The sequence below is a fragment of the Phyllobates terribilis genome, unplaced genomic scaffold, assembly GCF_046119375.1.
Source record: "Phyllobates terribilis strain yellow unplaced genomic scaffold, ASM4611937v1 Scaffold_3__8_contigs__length_932513732, whole genome shotgun sequence".
NCBI lineage: Eukaryota > Metazoa > Chordata > Amphibia > Anura > Dendrobatidae > Phyllobates > Phyllobates terribilis.
Genome location: NW_027362763.1, coordinates 752,008,323 through 752,028,783, shown reverse-complemented (window position 1 = coordinate 752,028,783; position 20,461 = coordinate 752,008,323). Strand labels below are relative to the sequence as shown.

Here is a 20,461-nt window from a genome sequence, read left to right as displayed (position 1 = left end):
GCCAGCATGGGGCATTATAGGGGGGGGGGCAGCCTGGAAAGTGCTTTATGTGGGGGGAACAGCCTGCATGAAGCATTATACGGGGGGGGGCAGCCTGTATGAGGCATTATGTGGGGGGTAACAGCCTGCATGGAGTATTATAAGGGGGGGGCAGCCTGTATGGGGCATTATGTGGGGGGTAACAGCCTGCATGGAGCATTATATGGGGGCCAGTATCCTGTATGGAGCGTTATAAGGGGACCAGTACCCTGTATGGAGCGTTATATGGGGCCAGTATCCTGTATGGAGCTTTATAAGGGAACCAGTATCCTATATGGAGCGTTATATGGGGGCCAGTATTCCGTATGGAGCCTTATATGGGGCCAGTATTCCGTATGGAGCCTTATATGGAGGCCAGTATTCCGTATGGAGCCTTATATGGGGGCCAGTATTCCGTATGGAGCCTTATATGGGGGCCAGTATTCCGTATGGAGCCTTATATGGGGGCCGGTATTCCGTATGGAGCCTTATATGGGGGCCAGTATTCCGTATGGAGCCTTATATGGGGGCCAATATTCTGTATGGAGCCTTATATGGGGGCCAGTATTCCGTATGGAACCTTATATGGGTGCCAGTATTCCATATGGAGCCTTATATGGGGGCCAGTATTCCGTATGGAGCCTTATATGGGGGCCAGTATTCCGTATGGGGCCTTATATGGGGGCCAGTATTCCGTATGGGGCCTTATATGGGGGCCAGTATTCCGTATGGGGCCTTATATGGGGGCCAGTATTCCGTATGGGGCCTTATATGGGGGCCAGTATTCCGGATGGGGCCTTATATGGGGGCCAGTATTCCAGATGGGGCCTTATATGGGGGCCAGTATTCCACATGGGGCCTTATATGGGGGCCAGTATTCCACATGGGGCCTTATATGGGGGCCAGTATTCTGTGTGGAGCGATTCGCCGGTTTCTGAGGTATTGTGGAATTTACAATAGATATCGCTCATGTAATGTAAGAAGTGAAATCTTTGCATTGTACTATATATATATATATTTCTCTGCGGTATCTGTACATCATGAATCGTGGTATGTGTTATAGGGGCCCACTGAGACTCTTTCGCCCGGGGCCCAGAAAAACCTGGAGCCGGCCCTGCAACAAACGCTAGTCAGAGGTCAAATCCGTGGTCAGATGCTAGAAGGGTACATCAAAACCAGAAGGGCGAATCACAAGAATAGTCATGACAAATCCTAGGTTCGGCAACAGGGTCAGAGGAAAGGGACACAGAGCTAAGCAAACACATCCAGCTAAGCAAAGCTACAACTGACACAGACTCCTAGCAGCTGGCCAGTTAAATACCTTGCATCTGATTAAGGTTGGGAGACACCTGTGGGAAACGCCCACAGACTAAACCAGATAGGACAGCAGGGCTGTCAATCAAAATGCTGACAGTCTAGCACACTCCAGATTCCATAGGATGACTGAGCAGTCACTCACAGCGTCCCTAGGCCACAGTCAGTTATGAAACCGTGACAGGCTCCAGGTTCAGTCACTGTTACACTACCACTGTTACTGTACCACAATTGTTATATCCCTTGATAACAAATAAGGGAAACGATATATTTTTGAGAGCACACTTTTCACCTAAATCACTCTATATTAGGGAAGTGTTGCAAACATTTGCCAAAGGTACACCACATAAAGAGGTTTTTTTTAAAAAAACCCTTTAATGTAGATAGACTGGAGGGTCCCATGTCTCTGTTTCTCCATTCTACTACCATATAGAGATGAAGGACAGCCAAGTGTGCTACCATAGAGAAGAATGAACAGTGTCACGGACCCTGGGCCTTGGCTTAGTTTTTCTCATAGTGATACAATGGTTAAACCTCTACGGATCAAACATCTAATATTCTGTGGAAACTTTATCAACACCTTTCTTACTACATAAGTTCACTTTCCACATGTAGAAAAATCTGTGAAGATATACAAAAAGAAATGGAAGCAATTGTCTACAACTATGATTTCCTGTTTTGTATTTTTTTACTCTCTTCTATAAAATAGAAAATGCACTTTTATTTGTTTTATTTTTCATAAATTAACATTACAAGCAAAGAAATTGTGAAATATTTCTTATTAAAAAAAAATATCTCTTCCCCACTTATCAGTCAATTTTTTCTCCTACACTGACAATTCGCTTTCAAGAACTGCTCAAATCTGTCTACAGTCCGCCTGCAGTGGAGGATCAAATTATACCTGCGGCCTATAAAACTCTATGGAGAGGGAAATGGGAGAAGCTGGAGGGAAACAAAAGCAGGAAAACTGCTGAGCCTTTTAGTGCAGAGGGAAATAACTGCTAAAAAACAGGATACAAGGTTACATAATGGCCAAATACCATAGTACTTTTCATGGACAGACACGACATCTTCTCCTGAAAAGTCCCCAGATTAAATAGAGTCGAAACTCGGGTCGATGTCTGAGGCGGAAGCCGAGGTTGTGCCACATTCTATTTTTGGGTATGCCTGACTATAATGCATCTTTATCTTTATACTATTGATTTAATTTTGTGCATTACATTGCACCAAGTTTATATAGCTCTAACTTTCAAAATTACATTGCAGTAATCTTTGTGGATATACATATGTGCATATATAGTACAGACCAAGAGTTTGGACACACCTTCTCATTTAAAGATTTTTCTGTATTTTCATGACTATGAAAATTGTACATTCACACTGAAGGCATCAAAACTATGAATTAACACATGTGGAATTATATACTTAACAAAAAAGTGTGAAACAACTGAAAATATGTCTTAAATTCTAGGTTCTTCAAAGTAGCCACCTTTTGCTTTGATGACTGCTTTGCACACTCTTGGCATTCTCTTGATGAGCTTCAAGAGGTAGTCACCAGAAATGGTTTTCACTTCACAGGTGTGCCCTGTCAGGTTTAATAAGTGGGATTTCTTGCCTTATAAATGGGGTTGGGACCATCAGTTGTGTTGTGCAGAAGTCAGGTGGATACACAGCTGATAGTCCTACTGAATAGACTGTTAGAATTTGTATTATGGCAAGAAAAAAGCAGCTAAGTAAAGAAAAACGAGTGGCCATCATTACTTTAAGAAATGAAGGTCAGTCAGTCCGAAAAATTGGGAAAACTTTGAATGTGTCCCCAAGTGCAGTTGCACAAACCATCAAGCGCTACAAAGAAACTGGCTCACATGAGGACCACCCCAGGAAAGGAAGACCAAGAGTCACCTCTGCTTCTGAGGATAAGTTTATCCGAGTCACCAGCCTCAGAAATCGCAGGTTAACAGCAACTCAGATTAGAGACCAGGTCAATGCCACACAGAGTTCTAGCAGCAGACACATCTCTACAACAACTGTTAAGAGGAGACTTTGTGCAGCAGGCCTTCATGGAAGCATGAAGGAGGAGGTGTGATGGTGTGGGGGTGCTTTGCTGGTGACACTGTTGGGGATTTATTCAAAATTGAAGGCATACTGAACCAGCATGGCTACCACAGCATCTTGCAGCGGCATGCTATTCCATCCGGTTTGCGTTTAGTTGGACCATCATTTATTTTTCAACAGGACAATGACCCCAAACACACTTCCAGGCTGTGTAAGGGCTATTTGACCAAGAAGGAGAGTGATGGGTGCTACGCCAGATGACCTGGCCTCCACAGTCACCAGACCTGAACCCAATCGAGATGGTTTGGGGTGAGCTGGACCACAGAGTGAAGGCAAAAGGGCCAACAAGTGCTAAGCATCTCTGAGAACTCCTTCAAGATTGTTGGAAGACCATTTCCGGTGACTTCTTGAAGCTCATCAAGAGAATGCCAAGAGTGTGCAAAGCAGTAATCAAAGCAAAAGGTGGCTACTTTGAAGAACCTCGAATATAAGACATATTTTCAGTTTTTTCACACTTTTTTGTTAAGTATATAATTCCACATGTGTTAATTCATAGTTTTGATCCCTTCAGTGTGAATGTACAATTTTCAAAGTCATGAAAACACAGAAAAATCTTTAAATGAGGTGTGTCCAAACTTTTGGAATGTACTGTACATACCTGTTATCATCATCCCTTGGTAGTATTTTGCCACCTAGTGTCTACTCCTTGTACTGTTTTCTTATCTTGATTATTTTGTGTCTCTCATAGGCCTCCCTTTGCTTTCATTGCTTTTTGATTTTAATTATTAAATTTTTAATTTTAATTTTTATTGTATAGCTGTGTACCTCAAAAAATATGTATTGTTTATATACAGTGGGTATGGAAAGTATTCAGACTCCTTTAAATGTTTCACTCTTTGTTTCATTGCAGCCATTTGGTAAATTCTAAAAAGTTCATGTTTTCTCTCATTAATGTATACTATGCACCCCATCTTGACTGAAAAAAAACCCAGAAATCTAGAAATTTTTGCAAATTTATTAAAAAAGAAAAACTGAAATATCATAAGTTTTCAGATCCTTTGCTCAGACACTCATATTTAAGTCATATGCTGTCCATTTCCTTGTGATCCTCCTTGAGATGGTTCTACTCCTTCATTGGAGTCCAGCTGTGTTTAATTAAACTGATAGGACTTGATTTGGGAAGGCACCCACCTGTCTATCTAAGACCTCACAGTTCACAGTGCATGTCAGACCAAATGAGAATCATGAGCTCAAAGGAACTGCCCAAGGAGCTCAGAGACAGAATTGTGGCAAGGCACAGATCTAGCCAAGGTTACAAAAGAATTTCTGCATTACTCAAGGCTCCTAAGAGCACAGTGGCCTCCATAATCCTTAAATGGAAGACGTTTAGGACCACCAGAAGTCTTCCTAGACCTGGCTGTCCAGCCAAATTGAGCAATTGTAGGAGAAGAGCCTTGGTGAGAGAGGTAAAGAAGAACCCCAAGATCACTGTGGCTGAGCTCCAGAGATGCAGTAGGGAGATGGGAGAAAGTTCCACAAAGTCAACTATCACTGCAGCCCTCCACTAGTCGGGCCTTTATGGCAGGGCTCTACGGAAGCCTCTCTTCAGTGCAAGACATATGAAAGTTTGCTCAAAAACACATGAAGGACTCCCAAACTATGATAAATAAGATTGTCTGGTCTGATAAGACGAAGATAGAACTTTTTGGTGATAATTCTAAGCGGTATGGGTAGAGAAAACCAGGTACTTCTCATTACCTGCCCATGATCTGCAGGGAAGAATGGCAGAGGATCCCCAAATCCAGGTGTGAAAAACTTGTTGCATCATTCCCAAGAAGACTCATGGGTGTACTAGCTCAAAAGGGTGCTTCTACTCAATACTGAGCAAAGGGTCTGAATACTTATGACCACATGATATTTCAGTTTTTTTTGTTAATAAATTTGCAAAAATTTCTACATTTCTGTTTTTTTCAGTCAAGATGGGGTGCAGAGTGTACTTTAATGAGAAAAAAAAAAGAACTTTTTAGAATTTGCCAAATGGCTGCAATGAAACAAAAAGTGAAAAATGTAAAGGGGTCTGAATACTTTCTGTACCCACTGTACATTAGTTTGATTTCTGATCATTATAGAGTAACACTTATTAGATATTTTAGACTTGAACGGTGTGTGCTCTCATTTATGTTGGAATTGCTTTTTGGATTATAGGTTTCTTTCTTACTCTGAAAAGTCACCTGAAAGTAGATATCCTTTAAACGTACATTGATAATAATCCTATTTCGGTACTTACAAGTGGAGAACTTGCTGTGGAGTCATGAAGGAGGAAGAAAGTTTTACAGGAAGGTTCTTCAGTACGTTCCCAAATTTTATAAAGCCACTTAGTAATTGAGCGTTGAGAGGACACAAGAGATTCTCAGCCAGAAGAACAGAACTAAAATACATTTAGAGGTCAAGGAATATGTTTAGTTAGTGTCTCGTAGTAAGAATGGTGGCATATAGGACAATACTATAATGGTACAGATCCTGTTTTCCTACAGAAAAACCCTTTGGATGTTCTTTGAGGACTACGGTAATTTGTGGTAATGCCGTATGTTCGCACCCCGGCCACCACTTTCTCTGTGTCCTTGAACTAAGAGGACAAAACTTTTTGTTCTGGCAAGGTGGACTTATCTGGGACATTTCTTGTGGATAGTCTGCCATAAAATGTATGTAATCACTTTGCCTCCCATGACTCTGGCTCCAGAGAGGACACTGCGGTAGATATCTATCAGAAATACACTACTCGGACCCATTTTGCAAACGAAAAAAATCTGTAACGTGTGAATAAGCCCCTACTCAGACAACCAGCAAATGCTTGACTTGCCTACAAAGAGGCAGCCTGCAATGCTGCCATCTACAGGTAGCACAAAGAAAATACACTACAGTGTATTTAGCCCTTGTAGTAAGGGCCTACGATTAAAATTACATATAGATATAAATTAAGTATATGCTATAGGCAAAAATCTATCTACATGATGCAGCTTCATTTTAGATCTTTTTCATATCGTTGAACATTTCCTGCCTTTTGATCGTGTGCACACACAGCAGATTGGCTGCAGATTATGTCTACAACCAAAGTGCAATACAATGAATGTCAATGGAGTTTACTACACAGCAATGCACAGGATGCAGAAAAATCATTATGGATTTGGGAGCAGGCTTTGATTATCTGTTGTTTTTTTTCCCACCGTTTCTGTATGTGAAACATATACCTGCTACCTCTGATTTCGGGTGTATGGCCATATGGAAGAAGTTATTGTAATAAACAGTCGTGCGTGTGCGCCATCAATACGACTAATAACATAATATAGAAGTGGAAGGAATGTGGACAGATTCACATAGATTTGTTTTCATTATGACATTAAAGAGGTTGGACGGTGGAAAAAAACATCTGTACTTGATTTCCTCATATAAATATGCACAACGTACCAATATACTTTATTCCCAAACTTGCCCCAAGCGTCAGATATCGTCAGCATTCCTGGGCCCTAGCAGCTTCACTGCCAGTCTGTGCTAAACACAGCAGAGAGCTTCCTGTGCCGGCATGGGCATGTCCTCGGAGCTATGTGCGGAGGGGGCTGGCCGATTGCTCATCTCAATAGCTAAGCCAGTCTCTTCTATGGCATGGAAAACGCATGGCCATAGACAGGAGTTCAGCAGTCCCAGCCACACAAAGCTCCAAAGACATCCCTTCATCAGGCAATCTCCCCTGCTGGCTGCCAGGGCCTGGGACGGCAGTAGTACCAGAAGGTCAGGGCACCTTTGAAAACAAAAGTAAATTAGTAAATTGTATATATTTATGTGAGGAACACGGTTACAGATTCTTCTTTTGAAGGGAAACTGTCAGCAGGTTTTTGCTACCCCATCTGACAACAGCATAATGTAGGGGAAGAGACCCTGATTCCAGTGATGTGTCACTTACTGAGCTGATTGCTGTTACATTGATAAAATCAGTGTTTTTCTGCTGCAGATCTACCAGTTCTCTGAATGCTGAGCTCTGTATAACCCCGGCCACACCACTGATTAGCATCTTTCTGCCTATGCACAGTGGATATACACATAAAGCTGCCAATCAGTGGTGGCGGTGGGTTTATAAAGGGCTCATATATATGGAGGACTACCTGGCAGCATGGTTACTAGTCCTCTAATAATAATTTCCTGCTGATAAAACTGATTTTATCAAAACTACACTAAGCAGTACAGTAAGGCCGGGGTCCCACTAGTGTATCACATCCGATGCGATATGCTAATGACACTCGGCTCCTGCTCTGCTACGAGCGAGAGCCGAGTGTCAGTGCTCCGACCCTCTCGCAAGAGGAGGAGGAGCTCCGGAGGAGACGGAGAAATTAATTTCTCCATCTCCTCTGCTGCCAGTGTCGGCGGGAATCGCACTGCACTCGGGTTATATCTGAGTGCAGTGCGATTTTTCACACGCATCCATAGAGTTATCAGTGTGCGTGAGATCTGATTTGCGTATAATCTGAATAGGCATGAGAAAATACTCGCAGATGTGAGCTGCACTATAGGGTTAAATTGAGATGAGTGCAATCAGATGTTTCATCGGATTGAACTCGTCTGATTGCATCGCAAGTGGGAGCGAGTCCTAAGTGACACATCGCTGGAATCAGGGTCTCGACATTACTATATTATGCTGCTCTCAGATATGTTGGAAAAAAACGGGTAACAGATTCCCCTTTAAGTAGACAACACATATAAAAGGGTATTCCAATCTCAGACAATCAGGGATTTTATACAGGATTTGCCATAAATGTCTGATAGATATGAGTCCCACATTTGGGACGGGGAGGGAAGGAAGGGATGAAGGGGGGAAGGAAGGGATGAAGGGGCGAGAGGAAGGGATGAAGGGAGGGAGGAAGGGATGAAGGGGGGAAAAAAGGGATGAAGGGGCGAGAGGAAGGGATGAAGGGAGGGAGGAAGGGATGAAGGGAGGGAGGAAGGGAGGGAGGAAGGGATAAAGGGAGGGAGGAAGGGATGAAGGGAGGAAGGAAGGGATGAAGGGAGGGAAGCAGGGATGAAGGGAGGGAAGCAGGGATGAAGGAAGGGATGAAGGGAGGGAAGCAGGGATGAAGGGAGGGAAGCAGGGATGAAGGAAGGGATGAAGGGAGGGAAGCGGGGATGAAGGGAGGGATGAAGGGAGGGAAGAAAGAATTTAGAATGATTGGTGCATTATACGTGTACATTAGTACTGACCTCTGGGGTGCAGCATGCTTGTTGCTGAAAGCCTCTAGGCCTTGCTGGAGGTAAAGGCTCGCTTCCTGCACTCTTGCTCCAGGACCATTTTCTTGCTCTAGTAGAGCTAATCCAACATAACATCTAGACCAAAGACACAAGCACATGATGTTATACAAACAGATTACAATTATTTTCCATATTGGATTGTGCAAGTTGTATTAAAAACACATTGAAAGATTAGGATGTTTAACAACAACTGCGTTATTACAGCTGTGTGTGTTTTACTCTGAAATGCTGCAGCAAGTCCAAAAAAAAACATACTTTAAAAAGCCGACTGGGGACCAAGCAACTAGTAACTAGTCCAAGGTAGGTCCCTGGCGACCCAGCCCACTCCCCATAACTCATAGGGTTCTCCTGGAGAGACTTGTAATTTTAGGGGAGCGGGGCTGGGACCGGCCTCAGAATAGTCATCCAGGATACACAGTGCCCGGCCGGCTTTTCAAAGTGGTTTCTGATACACTGCAATGTTTCAGAGTAAAACTTACATGACTAAAAAACACAGTCGATGTCTGTCATACTGCTCGTGATTTGGGCAGCATGAATCTCATGTCAAGTTCTCTTTAAAGGGAGTCTGTCAGGACAAATAACTGTGGTGCACCCATGGTGTGGCCGAGCGGAGGAGGAGCCAGAGGAGGGCAGAGATAAATGGAAAGCTAGTAGGTGATAGGGTGAACTGACCACTCCAAGGGTGCACTGAGTGGCTGTGCTTGGTTTCAACAGTCAGTTTTTGCTTTCTTTTAGGTTATTATTACTATACCAAGTCCTTTTCCGCCTACAGTATACCCTGCCTTTTCACACCCTATTTCTTGCCTCCCTGAATGCAGAAATAACTGGTGTCCATCACATTTTGGGAACTTTCAAAGGGTCTTGGGAGATTTGCCATCTCTCTATATTTCAAGAGCCTCCTGTATATTCTGTCACTTATGTACAACCCCTTTAATTCTAAATACTTAAAAAAGAAGTCAGTAATAACACCCGCTCGGTGTAATTTGGATTGTACAGTCGTCTCAGCGGGACGGTTCACTCCCGAACACTGGATTGAATGATAGCGCAGGCGGCAGCTTCCATATTGCAGAACGTGTTATTTATTTAGGCCTGTGTCTTGTATATACAGGTGGGCAACGTTTCAGCTCCAGAATTCTGGGTCTTTCTCAATGATGGAGAAGAAACATGGTGCTTGTATGCACAAGGATATCCAATACTTGTCACTTTGGAATGATATTGAGTGTATTCTGCCCCTTAGAGGGTCTTGTCCGTGCGGCGGTGTGATCCCAGTAAGACGCTCCTGTCCTCACACGGCTCGTCATCCGCTCATATTACTAGAAATGTGGAGAGTATCAGGGCGCCTCATAAACAGATGACACAATCACGTCACACAGAAGACGATCTGAAGGAAAACATCACGTCACCTGGCAATGGCAGAAGCTGGTCGCAGTGCCAGGGAGTTTTGTAAGAACATCAGGGCCTCTTTGTTTTCTTTCCGTAGCAACAAGTGTCGGCCCACATGAAAATTGTATTTCCAGTTCTTAGGATCCAGAGAAAGAGCATCTTTATACTTCAGGAACGCCCGTGTCACCGGACCCTCCTCACCCCGAGAGAAGACGCCGGCCTGCAATGAAGAAGAGTGATGGGATAAGATGTGGAGAGGAGAAAACACAACAGTCGCACAAAGTCACCTAACACATAAGGTTCCCATACACATCCGCATTGAACGTCTTCTTTTCTCGTAGATTCACTTCTAGTAAATGACTATTATTTACACACTGCAAACATACTGAGCACCAGATTTCTTTGTTTTAGAAGGAACCCGTGACAAACCCAGCTCTGCTATACTGCGGGGTACTCTTTTTTACCTCTTGCCTTCTCTATTATACCAAATCCCATGAGAAACCTAGATTGCCATAGTGAGTCTACTGAACTCTGCAACATCGCTGGGTTCTGCTACATCACCACAGTGAGTCTACTGACCTACTCATCAGGGTTGTGGAGTTGGAGTAGTTGTCCATTTTGGTGGAGTCGGAATAGGAGTCGGTATAAAATGAACCGACTCCAACTTCTAAAATATATAATAAATTGGGTACAGTGGGTCAATGAAGTTTGTGGGGAATATTTTTTCATACGAATTTGGGAAAGTTATGAAATGTCCTATAAACGTCTGTCCTATTCCTGATCTAAGGGTCTGGACTTTTAGCTGAGATGAATCTGTGCTGCAGTAAATTTATCACTTAAACATGAGCCATGTATGAGGGAGTCCGAGTCGTGGAGTCGGAGTTGGAGTCAGTGTCGGAGGTTTGGCTTACCGACTCCACAGCCCTGCTACTCATATCAGCTACACCACTATAGCAAGTCTTCTAACATAGTAACGTAGGTTGAATAAAGACCTAGGTCCATCCAGTTCAACCTTTCTCCCCCAATTGTACTCCCTACACTAACTTAATAACTTACTGGGATTTGGCCTCACAAATGTGTTATTACCATTTTTATTATTACTGCACTATTACAATTAAAAATGAAACAAGGTTATAATTTTTTAATAAGTTTTATATTTTGTATCACTCTTGTAATTCTAATAAAGGTATTACTAAATTCCCTATGCCTAAATCTGTTGATCCAGAAGAAGGCAAAAACCCCAGGACACATTAAGCCAATTTGCATCAGGAGGAAAAATTCCTTCTTGACCCCAAGAAAAGGCGATCAGTCCTAGAACCCTGGATCAAACCTAATTATGATACTAGTTATGTAATTACTATTATCGTATTAAACGTACTACTATAGGTGTAATATTTTGTCTAATTTAACTGTAGCCTACAATGTTATAAGCATCGAGGAAATTGTCCATCCCTTTTTTGAAAGCTGTTATAGTGTCGGCCATTATTACCTCTTGTGGTCCACAGTCTGACTGCTCTGACCAGGGCCGGCTCCAGGTTTTTCTGGGCCCCGGGTGAAAGAGTCTCAGTGGGCCCCTTTAACACATACCACGATTCATGATGCACAGATACGGCAGAGAAATATATATATATATATAGTACAATGCAAAGATTTCACTTCTTACATTACATGAGTGATATCTATTGTAAATTCCACAATAGCTCAGAAACCGGTGAATCGCTCCACACAGAATACTGGCCCCCATATAAGGCTCCATACGGAATACTGGCCCCCATATAAGGCTCCATACGGAATACTGGCCCCCATATAAGGCCCCATACGGAATACTGGCCCCCATATAAGGCCCCATAAGGAATACTGGCCCCCATGTAAGGCCCCATACGGAATACTGGCCCCCATATAAGGCTCCATGCGGAATACTGACCCCCATATAAGGCTCCATACGGAATACTGGCCCCCATATAAGGCCCCATACGGAATACTGGCCCCCATATAAGGCTCCATACGGAATACTGGCCCCCATATAAGGCTCCATACGGAATACTGGCCCCCATATAAGGCTCCATACGGAATACTGACCCCCATATAACGCTCCATACAGGATACCGGTCCCCTTATAACGCTCCATACAGGATACTGGCCCCCATATAATGCTGCATGCAGGCTGTTACCCCCCACATAATGCCCCATACAGGCTGTCCCCCCCTTATAATGCTCCATGCAGGCTGTTACCCCCCACATAATGCCCCATACAGGCCCCCCCACTTTTAATGCTCCATGCAGGCTGTTACCCCCCACATAATGCTCCATGCAGGCTGTTCCCCCCCACATAATGCACTATGCAGGCTGCCCCCCCCTTTATAATGGCCCATGCAGGCTGTTCCCCACCTTATAATGCCCCATGCAGGATGTCCCCCCCTCTCTTTATAATGCCCCATGCAGGATGCCCCCCCTCTCTTTATAATGCCCCATGCAGGATGTCACCCCCCCTCTTTATAATGCCCCATGCAGGATGTCCCCCCCTCTCTTTATAATGCCCCATGCAGGATGCCCCCCCTCTCTTTATAATGCCCCATGCAGGATGTCACCCCCCCCTCTTTATAATGCCCCATGCCTCCATACATTAAAAAAAAAAAATCAAATACTCACCTCCCTTCTCCTCACCTGCTACCTGCTGCCCGCTGCCCGCTGCTCGGGTCCGAACTCCAGCGTTGTCGGCGTCTTCCCGCTCAGCGCTCCCTGTGACGGCTCAGGGGAGGGCGCGGTGTAAAGACATCACCGCGCCCTCTGACCTGAGACGTCACAGGGAGCGCAGAGCAGGAAGACAGCTGATCTGCGGAGGCACAGGGAGAGGTAAGTATCCAGCTGCCGGGGCCCTGAGCAAGCGGCGAAGGGCGGGCGCTGACACCGCTCTCCTCCGCCCATAGCCCAGCGGGGTGCGCGACTGCCAGTGGGCCCCTCTGCCTGCTCAGGGCCCCGGCATTTGCCCGGGTGCGCCGGGTGCTGACGCCGGCCCTGGCTCTGACTGTAAAGAACCCTTTCCTGTTTAGGTGCCGGAATCGCCTTTCTTCCACCCGTAATGAGTGCCGCCTGGTCCTTAGTGTGGTCTTTGGAAGGAATAAGTCATGTGCTAGTCCTTTGTATTGACCACACATATATTTATACATATAAATGACATCTCCTCTGAGGCGTCATTTTTCTAAGCTAAACATGCCCAACTTTTTCAACCTCTCATCATATGAGAGGCCTTCCATCCCTTGTGGCCTTCTCAACTCCGTTATATCACTGGGCTCTGTTACAGAAGTGAGTCTTTTTACCTACTTAAGTCTGCTATATTTCCACACTGAGACCCCTGACCTATTCTACTCTGCTACATAGCTGGGCTCTGCTATATCGCCACAGTGAGGCTTCTGACCTAGTTAACTCTGCTACTTTAGTGTGCACTGCCATATCATACTTACGAATTGGCTTCTGTGTCATACTCTGCTATGCCTCATTGTGAAGTCTACTCTGCTGTGCAGCTACTTAGAGTCAATCTCAACAGTCTCCTTTTGCTAGGCCTGAGACTTCCTGCTGGACTGCTACTCAACTCCTCCATGGATGCTCTCTGGTCTGGATCTCCCTGCTGCATCAACATCATCTATCAATACTGAATTACAACCAGGGTCGGTCTGGCCTGGCGGGAAATCGGGAAATTTCCCGGAGGGCCCCGATATGAGAGTGAGAAAATTGGTGGTGGGGGCCCTTTAAAAGCGCGGCTGAATCAAATGTAGTGTCGCGCGCACGGCACATTCATTGGTGACAGCGGGCCTGCAGTGACATGCATGCAGCATACTTACCACGTGAGTCTCTGACACTGAGAGGACGGATTCTTTCTGGGCGGTGACACGCACCGCGCTCTGCTTTCCCGCTGGCTGGCAGACTGTGGTGTCAGGTGACACTGACGCTGACGCCGCTCTCTTCTGGCCTCTGATACGCGCGCCCGCGCTCTGCAATGCTCTCTCTCTGCTCCAGGGCCGGCCTCTGAGATGCCGGCGCCACCGAAGCCGACGTCTTGCTCTGCTCTCCCTGCTCCCGGGCTTCTGATATGTCCTATCCCGGCTCCATATCTGCCCTGGCCTGCTCCCCTGTAGTAATACTGGCTCCCGGGTGGTGGCACCGCCCCCTTCTCTCCTGCTCTGACTCTGGTTTTTTTTATACCGGTTCCGGGGCTGGATATGTGGACGGTGACCTGCAGCACTCTACAGTTCAACTCTCCAACCTGGCCTGGCCTGGAATTGGAAACAAGGCTGAAGGCCTACAGCTCTCACTGCTTCAATTTCATATCAAGAGCACCGTGCCAAATAGTCAATAACGTTTTTATGGGTGAGTCATATGCCTGTGTGTGTGTATATGCCTGCTGGTGCGTGTATATGCCTGCAGTTCATGTGTGTATATGCCTGCGTGTGTGTGTGAAAATGCCTGTGTGTGTACAGTGTGTGTGTGTGTGTGTGTGTGTGTGTATATATACCTGCGATGCGTGTGTATATATGCTTGCGTGTGTGTGTGTATATGCCTGCCTGTGTGTATATGCATGTGTGTACAGTTTGTGTATATGGCTGTGTGTGTACAGTGTGTGTGTATATGCCTGCCTGCATGTGTGTGTATATGCCTGCATGCGTGTGTGTGTGTGTATTTGAGTGCCTGCATGTCTACATGTGTATATGTGTCTTCACACGTGTGTGCGTGCTTCCCTGCGTGTCTGCATTTTTGTATGTGATTGGTTGAGTGTGTCTGTGCATGACTGCGTGTGCATTTCTGTGAGTGCTTGCCTGCGTGTGTACGTGTCCCCATTTCTGTGAGTATGTGTATCTGTGTGTGTATATTAGGGCTCTTTCACATGTCCTGATATTTACGGGACTGGAGATATCCGTGTCCACCTGTGTGTCATCCGTGTGACACATACCAGCGCTTGGGAATCAATGTACAGTTAGCGCTGTTCCCAAGAGCCGGGTGCTGAGCGCTGCCCTCATCATAGATCCCTGCCTGCTGCGATCAGCAGCAGCAGGGTCAATGATGAGAGTAGTAGTCTACTCCCGCCGTGTCCAACTGTAAAAATAGGAATAAAATAAAAGAATCCTTATACTCACCTCTCCTAAGTGTCACCCGCTGTAATCCGTGCGAGCACTCACGCCGAGGAGAACAACTCCTGCAGCGAGCGGGCCCCAGAGCTGTGCTCAGTGATTGACAGGGCACCCCTTGTTGAGCGCAGCTCCGGGGCCCGCTCGCTGCATGAGTCATTCTCTTCGGCGTGAGCGCTCGCACGGATTACAGCGGGTGACACTTAGGAGAGGTGAGTATAAGGATTTTTTTATTTTATTCCTATTTTTACAGTTGGACACGGCGGGAGTAGACTACTACTCTCATCATTGACCCTGCTGTTGCTGATTGCAGCGCCGGCAGGGATCTATGATGAGAGCAGCGTTCAGCACCCGGTGCTTGGGAAGAGCGCTGTCATCAGTGTGTGGGACGTTTTGCAGGAGGTGCAGCTGGTAAAAACATTCATTTGAATGGGTCTGCGTGTACCAATGTCTCTGGTACTTGTGGAAACTGTCATCGCATGTACTGACGTGTGAAAGAGCCCTTAGTATGTGTGTGTGTAAGCACGCTTCTGCATGTCTGTGTGCTCTTCCGAAGATTTATTATATTTGCGGAGAGATGGGAGAGAAATTTTAGGAGACAGAATGGGGAGATGTGTGAAATAACTAGGGGAGGTGTGGGAATGGGTGCGGGAACAGAAGGGGGATGTATGAGGAAACAGTACGGAGAGTGGGGGAATAGTGTGAGGAGACAGTATGGAGGGAGAAAAGTGTGAGGTGACACAGCACAGAGACTAGGTAGTGTGGGGGAAGGTATGGAGATGCGGCAGTATGGGGGAAACAGTGTGAGGGCACAGAAAGAGGGGAACAGTATGCTGAGGATGGGGAGTGTGATGAAGGGGCACAGTATAGAGACTGGGCAGTATAGGGGGGACACAGTGTGAGAGGACAGTGTGAAGAGGGGGCCCAGTATGGTAAGGAGAGGACAGTGTGGAGAGCAGGTACCATAAGAGGGGTAGAGTGTATGTCATATTTTGTGCAGGGAGCATTGTAAGAGTTAGGCTTATTCAGGGGCTCAGTGTAGATATTTTTATTCAGGAGCATTATAATGACACTGCTATCTTTAAGGGCATCGTGTCGGGATGTGCTGCAGAAGACCGGAGAAGATGGAAGTCTGCAGAGACGAGCTGTGGATGAGAAAAGTCCTCAAGGGGTCTGGACAAGATGGAGACGAAAAGAAGGAGAACGACTCTAATCAGAGAAGACGTCTCAGGTAAGATACCTGGATGTAAATGTTCATTTGTGATACTGACTGTGTCTCGCCAGTACTGTGGTTCCTGTATGGTCCGCAGTCTGATGATGACTGATAACTCCCAGTATCTCTATTGTTAATTACATACTGGGAGTTGTAGGTTTATGCGATACAAAGATATATGGGTCTGACCTGACATTACAAATGATGGTGGTTCAGATGATGTATTCATGTACTCATGTGTTTGTGCGCGTCTGCGTGTTTGTGCACGTCTGCGTGTTTGTGCACGTCTGCGTGTTTGTGCACGTCTGCGTGTTTGTGCACGTCTGCGTGTTTGTATGTGTCTGCGTATCTGGAATAATATGTATTTTTGTAAGATGCGTGTATGTAACTGTGCATTGTGGTGTGTAATAACATTCATATGCTTGAGGCACCTTTACTACATCTATTAGGTCTCTTTCACATGTGTTAGGGAATTCCATTTGTCTTTCCACATTTAGGAACAGACAAGTGAAATTTGCTAACCTTGTCATAACTGTCACCATTGGGATGTGCTTGTATGAAGCGGGTTCAGGAGCTGAGCCTGCTCCATACCGGGCAGATGTCGGCTGTGTTACATAGCCAGTGTCTGCCTGTAACAGCAGTGATCAGAGCTTGCCTTGATTGCTGCTGTTTTGAGTATTTAAGTGCCCTTTTTAATCACTGACAGCGGCATTTAGATAGCACAATGGCCGATGCATGCAGCCCCCTGTGACGCAGTTGCAGGTTGCTGTTCGGATGCCAGTAGTGCTGAGTGAGCGTGGTCGGATAAGAGACATTACAGTCACCACGAACTACAAAGTGAGCGTGCTGCAATAACTTCCGGCACCTTGATTGTGACACTTCCATGGAGCCCAACCTCAGGCTGAGCTTCATTGAATGACTAACATGGTAGCTGCACCTGGCAACTAGTGGTGAGTGAGTTTGGTCGGATAAGGTGTGATCCCAGCATGCTCGGGTGTTATCCGAGTATCTTGTAGTGCTCTGCTAATATGCTCGAGTCCCCGGGGTAGCATGTTTTGCGGTGATAGACAGAAGCAACACATGCAGGGATTACCTAAGAAACCGGCAATTCCTGTATGTGTTGCGTCTGTCTACCTCCGTAAAACATGCTACCCCGAGGACTCGAGCATAGTAGCAGAGCACTACAAGATACTTGGATAACACCCGAGCATGCTGGGATCACACCTTATCCAACCACGTTCGCTCAGCACTAGTTGCCAGGTGCTGCTGCCATGTTAGTCATTCAATGAAGCTCAGCCTGAGGTTGGCCTCCATGGAAGATGTCACAATCAAGGTGCCGGACGTTATTGCAGCACCCTCACCGACCCTATGACAGGAAGCGAGTGGCGGCAGGGAGAATAAAATGTAATTTTCTCCGTGTAGCCAATGCTTTTCCAATAAGCCGTCTAACCAGGCTTTACACCCTATTTACCTGCAGATTACCCCTATATCTGCAGATAAATAGCATTTTTCAAGGTGACAAGTTACCATTAAAGGGACTCTGGCAGTACGGAATGACTGTTCGAAGAAAGTCCTGCCGCTTGGTGCTCCACAGCGCGGCCAAACATGTAATTATAGTACATTATAGAAAAACATAACAAGTAATAAAACCGTTTAGGTGGGCTGTAGTGTGGGCCCCTAGAGTCAGTTCCCCTGGTGGGCCCTAGGCACCCCAGTCCGACCCTGATTACAACTGCTCATCGGGAACAAGGGCATAGGGTGAGACAGACGATCAACCACATAACAAAGCTTGTACACCGGGACACAGAGCAGTAGACTCAAGAGTGGAATATCTCCACAAGAGCAATAATGATGAAACGTGGCATGAACATAAGCACACTGTAACCCCATAGACTTTCATGGGTCCCATATTTTTGCTCTGTAAAACTGGAAGCTTGCACTTAGACCTAAAATGGCAATGTGTACGAGGCCCGAGGATGAATTTAGTGATCGAACTCATTACTCTTTCAACAAATGTTCATTCATGACAAAACATCACAACCCATGATAATCTGTGCAAAACTTCCTAGCACCAAAAAAGTCCAATACACTACATGACCTTAACCATGCTTTACAGAAGGCATCAAGCAAGTATTTTAGTGCTTGAAGATAGTTTGCACTATGAAATTGGATCAAACCACCATTATGTATTCTAACCCTATGTTCCCTTAGTAGATAAGTCACTGTCAGAAGACTACAAAAACAAGCACGATTGGCTGAAATACGTGTGACCACTCTGTTTATGACTGTTTAAGGGAATTCTCGAGTTTTCACCCTTTAACCCATACACCCAGAGAGCAGTCAGTTGAAAGTCAAACCAGACCAGGCATCCATGGGTTAATCCGGAAGAATGGTCAAAAGAAAAGAGCAAAAAGATTTAGAACACTACTATAAACGGGATCTGTCAGAAGGATTTTGCTATGTAATCTGAGGACACCATGAGGTAGGGGTTAAAACAGAGATTTCAACAATGTGTCACTCTTTTGGCTGTGTGATGTTGTTTACTTACAATGAAGGCTTTATCACTAGGACATTATCATTGCTGGCCTACAGCAGTGTGTGAGCCCTGGTCCGACCACACCTCCTCCTGTGATAAGCATCTCACTATCACTAGACAATGTATATACCAGAACCTGGTGGGGGCGGGGTTAGCTTTCTCAGCTCTGCTGCATGCTACATATAATAACTCTGATTGTGTCACAACTGCTGCGCGCAGTAAACTAAGTGATACATTGTTGGAATTAGGCTCACTTGCCGTATATTATGCTACTCTCAGATTAAGGCTACAATCATACTTTCAGTATTTGGTCAGTATTTTACATCTGTATTTGTAAGCCATAACCAGGTGAGGAAGAATCAGAGAAAAAGTATATTAGAAACCTGTGCACCAATTCTGCATCTTTGATCCACTCTGGGTTTTTGGCTTACAAATACTGATGTGAAATGCTGACCAAATACTGACAGTGTGACCATAGCCTAAATAGCAAAAACTTGCTGACAGATTCCCTTTAACAATACACTGCTCAAAAAAATAAAGGGAACACTCAAATAACACATCCTAGATCTGAACGAATTAAATATTCTCATTGAATACTTTGTTCTGTACAAAGGTGAATGTGCTGACAACAAAATCGCACAAAAATCATCATTGGAAATCAAATTTATTAACCAATGGAGGCCTGGATTTGGAGTCACCCCCAAAATTAAAGTGGAAAAACACGCTACAGGATGATCCAACTTTGATGTAATGTCCTTAAAACAAGTCAAAATGAGGCTCAGTATTGTGTGTGGCCTCCACGTTACTGTATGACCTCCCTACAACGCCTGGGCATGCTCCTGATGAGGTTGCGGATGGTCTCCTGTGGGATCTCCTCCCAGACCAGGACTAAAGCATCCGCCAACTCCTGGACAGTCTGTCGTGCAACGTGACGTTGGTGGATGGAGCGAGACATGATGTGCTCAATTGGATTCAGGTCTGGGGAACGGGCGGGCCAGTCCATAGCTTCAATGCCTTCATCTTGCAGGAACTGCTGACACACTCCAGCCACATGAGGTCTGGCATTGTCCTGCATTAGGAGGAACCCAGGGCCAACCGCTCCAGCATATGGTCTCACAAGGGGTCTGAGGATCTCATCTTGGTACCTAATGGCAGTCAGGCTACCTCTGGTGAGCACATGGAGGGCTGTACGGCCCTCTAAAGAAATGCCACCCCACACCATTACTGACCCACTGCCAAACCGGTCATGCTGAAGGATGTTGCAGGCAGCAGATCGCTCTCCACGGCGTCTCCAGACTCTGTCACGTCTGTCACATGTGCTCAGTGTGAACCTGCTTTCATCTGTGAAGAGCACAGGGTGCCAGTGGCGACTTTGCCAATCCTGGTGTTCTGTGGCAAATGCCAAGTGTCCTGTACGGTGTTGGGCTCTGAGCACAACCCCCATCTATGGACGTCGGGCCCTCATACCACCCTCATGGAGTCGGTTTCTAACCGTTTGTGCAGACACATGCACATTTGTGGCCTGCT

The 20,461-nt window shown here is 45.6% G+C and overlaps 1 protein-coding gene across 4 annotated transcripts in view; it reads right to left on the bottom strand.

Annotated features, from left to right (window-relative positions):
- The window catches only part of LOC141257542 (uncharacterized), a 174,449-nt gene that overhangs the window by 34,421 nt on the left and 119,567 nt on the right, over positions 1-20,461 (bottom strand). For all 4 annotated transcript variants that reach the window (XM_073672177.1, XM_073672178.1, XM_073672179.1 and 1 more), the window contains 3 exons: positions 10,086-10,285; positions 8,635-8,757; positions 5,675-5,815 (listed from right to left, as the gene is read on the bottom strand). In XM_073672177.1, the coding sequence (XP_073528278.1) occupies positions 5,675-5,815; positions 8,635-8,757; positions 10,086-10,285 (464 nt within the window). The remainder of the gene's footprint in view (positions 1-5,674; positions 5,816-8,634; positions 8,758-10,085; positions 10,286-20,461) is intronic.